This window comes from Belonocnema kinseyi, chromosome 8, assembly GCF_010883055.1.
Source record: "Belonocnema kinseyi isolate 2016_QV_RU_SX_M_011 chromosome 8, B_treatae_v1, whole genome shotgun sequence".
NCBI classification, from domain to species: Eukaryota; Metazoa; Arthropoda; class Insecta; order Hymenoptera; family Cynipidae; genus Belonocnema; species Belonocnema kinseyi.
The window spans coordinates 25658777-25666764 of record NC_046664.1 but is presented as its reverse complement, the minus strand read 5'-3'; the positions used below and the strand labels follow the sequence as shown (position 1 = coordinate 25666764).

The window sequence follows — 7988 nt, the reverse complement described above, 5'->3', positions numbered from 1 at the left end:
TACCCCTACCAAAAATGTACTGCACTCTGCAACATCGGCCTCTACCCTATCTGCGATTCATTTTTCAAAAATTCAGACATTATAATTTTCACCACTACCGAGATCAGAACTCGTCGTCTGAGTTGGTGTTCCGCTAACCATTTTACATCACCGTTCCCTAACGCTTTTTGTATTTCTTGTTGTGTGTCTAAATATAATTTGATATTTGAAAAACAGACAATCATTTTTACATAGCCCTTTCACATTAACAACAAACAATTTTTGCAATACTCCACACTAATAACTATTGAAGAAAAAACATTTTTTTCTACGAGGAAACGGCCTATTAGGAGACTTGTTCAACTAAATTGTTATAGACAATCTATATTGTTCATGTTTGACAAAGCCTAAAGTATATAAATGGCTTTAAAGACAATTGTGAATCACTTTTGTTCAGAAAAATCAATTCAGCTATGAGAAAAACTCGTTTAGGAAGAATTTTTTTATAGAAATTGTTTATAATAATTAGGTTAAATATTATGAAAATTAATTATGTTCTATGAATGGATGTGCAATAATTTCGGCTGATAGTCAGTTTCTATCTGTATTTTTTCTTGAGATAAAAATTCACAAAACTAAAATGGTCAATTTTGTCACTATATTTGTTCATATATTGTTGCTCTGTGAAAAAATTTAAAAAAAGCAAACCAAAATTTTCTTAAAAATTAATTGCTGAGCATTTATAAAGAAAAAACTTTTAAATCGATTAAGAAATACGACCTGTGGGCGATTATGAACAGTAAATTCCTATTCCAGACCACTGTGCGGCTATTCGTCGAGAATCTATTTGCCCAGAAATTTTCCAGGAATAGAATATTTGCTTTGATTTAAATTATCGTTGTGTATACAGATCCGATATTTTTTTCCGGACATGAATTTTTCAATCCGGCCAATGTTAACATCTAGGAACCTTCCGGCAAAATCTTTTTCTACTTTAAATAAATTTGCTATTTTATTGAAAACTAGAAATATTAATTTGTAAATATACACACAAATTGGAATACAATTAAATTAAAGGCAATAGACACACAAACAAGGGCAAAGTACGGAAGAATGATTGATCACACCTTGAACCCTTTTTCCAACGTCTTCTATAAAATAATTTGTTTTAGCATTGGTCACAGAAGAGTAATTGGTCGCATCTTGAACCCCTTTTCTAGCTCCCTCTTCTAAAAAATTTGTATAGCGACTGGTTACAGAAGAGTGATTGGTCACATCTCGAACCCCTTTTCGAACTCACCCTTTAAAAAAATACGCTTTAGCGGCTGATCAAAGAAGAGAGATGGGTCCAATCTCGAACCCCTTTTCTAGTTTCCCCTTTTAAAAAATAAATTTTAGCGAATGGTCACAAAAAAGTGATTGGTCATATCTAGAACCCCTTTTCCAGTTCCTCATTTAAAAAAATACGTTTTAGCGACTCGTCACGGAAGAGTGATGGGTCACATCTCGAACACATGTTCTAGCTCACCCTTTAAAAAATACGTTTCAGCGGCTTGTACAGAAGAGTGATTAGTCAAATCTCGGACTCCTTTTTCAGCTCCCCATTTAAAAAAATACCTTTTAGTGTTTGGTCACAGCAGAGTGATTGTTCGCATCGCGAACCCCTTTTCCAGCTCACCCTTTGAAAAAATTAGTTATGGCAGCTGGTTACAGAAGAGTGATTGGTCACATCTTGAACCCGTTTTCCAGCTTTCCATTTTAAAAAATACGTTTTAGCAGCTTGTACAAAAGAGTCATTAGTCAAATCTCGAACCCCTTCTCCAGTTCCCCCTTTAAAAAAATAAGTTTTAGCGAATGGTCACAAAAAAGTGATTGGTCATATCTAGAACCCCTTTTCCAGTTCTCCCATTAAAAGAAAAAACTTTTAGCGGCTTTTACTGAAGAGTGACTATTCAAATCTCGAACCCCTTTTCCAGTTCCCCATTTTAAAAAAATTCGTTTTAGCGACTCGTCACAGAAGAGTGATTGGTCACATCTCAAACAGCCTTTCCAGCTCACCCTTTAAAAAATACGTTTCAGAGGCTTGTACAGAAGAGTGATTAGTCAAATCTCGGACTCATTTTCCAGCTCTCCCTTTAAAAAAATACCTTCTAGCGTTTGGTCACAGAAGAATGGTTGTTCGCATCTCGAACCCCTTTTCCAGCTCCCCCTTTGAAAAAATTAGTTATCGCAACTGGTTACAGAAGAGTGATTGGTCACATCTTGAACACCTTTTCCAGCTTTCCAGTTTAAAAAATACGTTTTAGCAGCTTGTAGAGAAGAGTGATTATTCAAATCTTGAACCCCTTTTCCAGTTCCCTCTTCACAAAAAATACGTTTTAAATACTGGTTACAGAAGAGTAATTGGTCATATCTTGAACCCCTTTTCCATCTTCCTGTTGAAAGAAATATGTTATAGCAATTGGTCACGAAAGAGTGATTGATCACATCTTCGACCACTTTTCCAGCTCCCCCTATAAAAAATACTGTATTTTATCAAAAAATTAAGAATATTAATTTGTAAATACATATATACACAAATTACATAATTATTTATTTTGTTAAAGCTACTTAATTGAATAATAAAATCATCATTTTTGTCGAAGTTGTAAAAAAAGTGTTATTTCCTACAATTGGTATTATTGCTAGGACCCCAGCGTGCAGACATTTTGCCAGGTGACGTCACAGCCCTCGGAGTTACTGACAATAAACATAACCTTATCTGTTTTTGACCAAAAATATAAATTTTTAACTAAAAAGAAGAATTTTCAGCTGAGACATATAATTTGTTACAAAAATGTATCAAATAAATTAAAAATTAAAAAATCTAATTAAAAAAAAAGAACATCAAATTTATTCAAACGAAAAAGAAGAATCTTTAACAAAGTAGTAGTTGAATTTTCAATAAAAAGAGATGAATTTGTAACAAAAAAAAATGTTTATGTTTTTAAGCTGAACAGTAATTTGTTTTAGAAAATAGATAACTTTATAACCAATAGAGAAAAACAGTTTACAAGATGGTTATTTTTATTCAAGAAAGACGAATTTTTAACAAAATAGTTGATTTATTTATCCAAAAGAAATATTAAGCTAGAATTAAATTGTTAAAGTTTAAGTAACGAAAATAATGAAAAAAAATTATTTTCAACCAGTTGAATTCAACTAAACAAGATTAATTTTCAAATAAATTCAAATCCTTCACTAAAATGGATGATTTTTTAACAAACAAGAATAATTGTATACCCAAATGAACAAATTTAAAAAAAGCAGTTAATTTTTAAAACTGAAAGGATGAATTTTTAACGAAATATTGATTTTCAATATAAAAAAGGACATTTAACAAAACATGAAATTTTTGAATTTTAAATTTAAAAACAATAATTTTTAACAACAAAAAATGAATTTTTAACCCAAAAGATTAATTTTCAACCAATAGAGACGAATTTTCTAAAAAATGAATGAATTTTTGACCAGAAAAAATGAGTTTTTAACTTAAAATATAACATTTTAAACCCAATTGGAATAATTACATTTCCAAGGAAGAAAGTGTGTTCTTTACCGAAGCAAAGAAATTTCTTTGAGAAAATAGTTGACATTTCAATACAAGAAACAAAGTTCAATAATCAAACTAAAAATTAAATGTTATTTTAGAAAAAAAACTTTGTTTTTAAGTATGAACCCTAGTCCGCATTTTATATTCTAAATCTTTTTAACATCCAAGCTTGTCCTTAAACGAAAAAATATTGCTCGGCCTAAGAACTAATATTCCTTGTGAGACTAAAAAGTGTCACCCCTTATGTATAAAATATGAATCCATGTTCCAGTTCCATCCACTTTTCGAAGATAAGGTCGATTTAAATATTTTATCTCTCGAAGAAAGGCGATAGCAGGGTTTTCCTTCCCCAGGGTGTGAGGAAATACTTCAAAAATTGTCCCTACTACCTTATTCAAATTAGATTTAGAGGGGGCGGTTATGTAATATTTTCACTCACATCTCCCCTTCCACTTTTTCGAAATTCAAGTTAGTCGCTTCTTTTTTAATTATTATAAAAAAAATTTTTTTAACCGAAATGAATTTCAAAAATTAAATGTGGAAAAAAATGGATAAAATGTGCAGTTTTTACAAAATAGTTGAATTTTTCAACAAAACCATGAATTTTTATCTAAAACATTTAATATTCTACAAACAGAGGTGAGTTTTCAAATAAAGATAACGTATTTTCTATAAAATAATTTAATTTTTCGCAAGAATTTAATTTTTAACCAAATTTTTCAGCCATAGAGTGTATTTTCTACAAAAATGGTTAAATTTTCGACAAGAGAATTGTTTTTTTTTAACCAAAAATGTGTACTTCCTGCGGAAAGAGAAGAATTTTCAAACAGAAAAGACTAATTTTCTAGAAAAAATACAAATCCATCATAAATTTAATTTTTAACTAAACTATTAAACATTTAAGCCAAAAGAACTAATTTTGAGCGAAATACTTCAATTTTTAATCAGAGTGTATGAATTATTAAAAAAACGGTAATTTTTAAACGAACAGGTGAACTTTTACCAAAAAAGATTAATTTTTAAATTAAAATAACTAATTTTTTACCAAATAAATCAATTTTAACCACGAATTTAATTTTCAACGAAATTGTTAAGTTTTCAACCGTTGCTTTTTTAAACTAAACAGTTGAAAATTTAACTTTTTGATTAAAAATTCGCTTTTTTGTAAACAATTAATCTTCTTTATCTTTTTTAATTTATCTTTTTCCTTGCGAAATCAACTACTTGCTTTAAATTTTATTTTCTATGTTAAGAATTCATTTTATTCGTTGAGAATTCATCATTTTAATTAAAAATTCATCTCTTTCGTTGAAAATTTCTTTTTGCAAAAAAAATTGAACCATTCCATTTTTAATTAAAAATTTATCTGTTTGGTTTAAAAATTTAACTATTTATTAAAAATTCTTCAATGTTTGTTAAAAATTGCATTAATTGGTTTTCAAGTCGATAATTCTGTTAAAAAATAGTCCTTCCTGTTAAAAATTAAACTGTTTTATAGAAAATTGATCTTTTAGCGAAGAAAATTTAACTGTTTTATATATAATTCATTTTTTGGTTGTAGATTCATCATATCATATAAAAATTCATCTTCTTTGGTTGAAAATTCATCTATTTTGATGAAAATTCTTTTTTTCTTTTGTGAAAAAAAAAATTTTTTTAACTAGAAATTGCACCGTTCAATTTTTATTGAAAATTGATCTTTTTTAGTTAAAAATAAATCCCTTTCGCTGAAAATTCCTTTTTTAACTTAAAACGTAACTATTCTATTTGTGACTAAAAATTTATATTTTATGATTGAAAATTCAGCTTCTTGTTGAAATACTTCTTTTGTTGAAAAATTAAACAATTGTGTTCAAATGTTTTCTTTTTATCTGAAAAAACTTTTTGGAAGAAAAATGAAACTCTTTTGTTAAAGGTTATTTTTTTGGTTAAAGATTTATCATGCCAGATAAAAATTCATCTCTTTGATTATAAATTTATCAAATTAGATTAAAATTGATCTCATATTGCCACTTAGATAACAAATTATTAAAACTTTGTTTTTAAAAGCGGCCTCTAACGATCTTCTGGAAATTGTTTGCGCTTTAATTTTAAAAATAAACTTTTAAATCGCTTAAGAAATATGGGCTTTGGATTTTCTGAAGCTCATCTTTTATCTGCTTAAAAGAAACTGGATAGGGAATTGACGAAAGACTGAAGCAACAAGAACCATAATTGATTAACTTTTTATTGTAATTACATCAAACAATTTGATCCGAATTTAGATCGCAAACATTATTTTTCAATTTTAAATTTCTTCAATTAATGTTGCGAGAAGTTTCGTGGAAAAACTCTACTTTATAACAAGTATTGATTGGGCGTCGGGATCCTACTGGCGTTCCATGGATTTCTTCGGTGGTTAACGTGGTAACTGTGCCGCTTTCCATGTTTATTTTTGCACGTCTTTTGTTGCGATCGTTATATATATAAATTCCAGCGAGAACATTATAACTCTCTAATATCGCGAAGGCGTCACCATCATATGTTGATAGTACAATTTGTTCTTCAATTGGCACAGGCTTAAACGCTGCTCCTATTGCAATTTCAAGTGGAGTGCCGGCAGGAAACGTATACCTTCGAAGTTCGAATATCCGGTGTGCGTTCAGCAGAGGAATAAGCAAAATAGACTTAAGATATTCAATTCCACATCCACATCCATCAGGAGAAGGCAATATTGTAGGAGCAACTCTGCACCTGGCAAGAGGTTTCCGCCTGCCAGGAGAATTATTTATGACAGGAAAAGAATGCCTGCCAGGAGTATTATGCCTGCCAGGAGGAGACTGTCTGCCAGGAGGAGATCTGGACCTGTTACGAAGAGAAAGTTCGCTAGGATGGAGAGACCTCTCGGTTGAATTATTTCCCGAGAAAGAACGAGAAGAATTTCCGTAACGAGAAACGCCAGGAATACGGTCGCCAATAGATAAATCTTCAGTCGGTGAATCTTCAGACGGTGAACTTAACTCTACAAAATCAAACAAAGGATTAATTAATTTTTATAATACTGGAAGGGCAAATTCAGCCAAGACCAAATGATGAACATTTATTGTCCTATAAATATTAATAATACATAAAATTCATCAATTTTTCTTTATTTTAAGTCACACATTTTTTGATATTATATTTCAATTTCGATTTTAAAAAAATTTTCTACTAATTTTTTATTTTATTCAAATAAGAATTAAAATACTTAGGGAACAGCCACATTATTCGAAAAAGTTGTACTTTTTCGCAGTCGTTCTTATACGGACAATTCATGGAAGTAATTTTTAAAAAGTCGTAAATGAAAGAAATAATAATAAATAACTTTCAGTGTCTGCCAAGCTGATTAAATTTCTATCTTTTTCATTTTAATTTGAAATTTTCTAATTCCTTTTATATAAGATACTAGATCACCAATATTACATGTTTGAGATTCTGGTCTTTATTTTATAATGATCAGGCAAAACTATCCAGCTCTTTTTTTTGTTGTTGAAAATTACACTATTTCATAGAAAATTAACTTGTTTAAAATTCATATTTTGTTATTGAAAAGTGAGCTCAACTCTTTTTTGATGAGAATTCAATAGTATCTTTTTTCGAAAATTTTGTCTTTTTAATTTAAAAGTTCAAGTATTTTAGTAGAAACTGCATCTTTTTATATAAAAATGCAACTCCTTGATTAAAAAATTTGAAGTTTTGTTAAAAATTCATCCTTTTTGGTTGCAAATTCGATTACTTATTTGAAAATTTACTTATGCATAATTCATATTGTGGTGTTGAAAAGTAAGCTGAAATCTTTTTCCGGTAAGAATTTTACTTTTGTTCAGTTTGTCTTTTTTTATTTAAAAATTAATCGGTCTTAGTAGAAATTTTATCTTCCTTGGTTGAAAATGAAGTTTTTTGGTTGAAAATTAATCTTTTCTGTTGAAGTATACAACTATTTCGTTTAAACCACTTTCCTGAGAACTCATTTTTTGTAGAAGATTCATATTTCATTAGAAAATTCATCTATTTGGTTGAAAATTGAACTATTTGCTTGAAAATTATTTTTTATCGATCAAAAATAAATTCGTGTTTTTGGTTTACATAATTAATTTAAAAAAATGAAATATCATCTTTTATGCTTGAAATATAACCTTTGGCATTTTTCTTCTAGAATTCATCTTTTCAGGTTAAAAATTTATTTATTTTGTTGAAAATTTAAGTATTTTGTTAAAAAAGCAAATTTCAAGTGGTAAAAAAATAATTTTTTGTTTGAAAAAATAAATAAATTTAAAACTTTTTATTTTATTTGATTTGATTTGATACTTAACTTTGACATGATTTCGACTCAGAAAATAAACTTATTGCATAAAGGTGTTAGTTGGGCGTATAATCTAAACAATGAATAATACAAACT

At 28.8% G+C, this 7988-nt stretch overlaps 1 protein-coding gene across 1 annotated transcript in view; it reads left to right on the top strand.

Moving 5' to 3' along the window:
* LOC117178416 overlaps positions 1 to 3905 on the top strand; it is a 4959-nt gene extending 1054 nt beyond the window's left edge. The window contains exon 2 of the mRNA XM_033369843.1: positions 3843 to 3905. Coding sequence (XP_033225734.1) covers positions 3843 to 3905 — 63 coding nt within the window. The remainder of the gene's footprint in view (positions 1 to 3842) is intronic.
* Positions 3906 to 7988: the final 4083 nt, after the last annotated feature.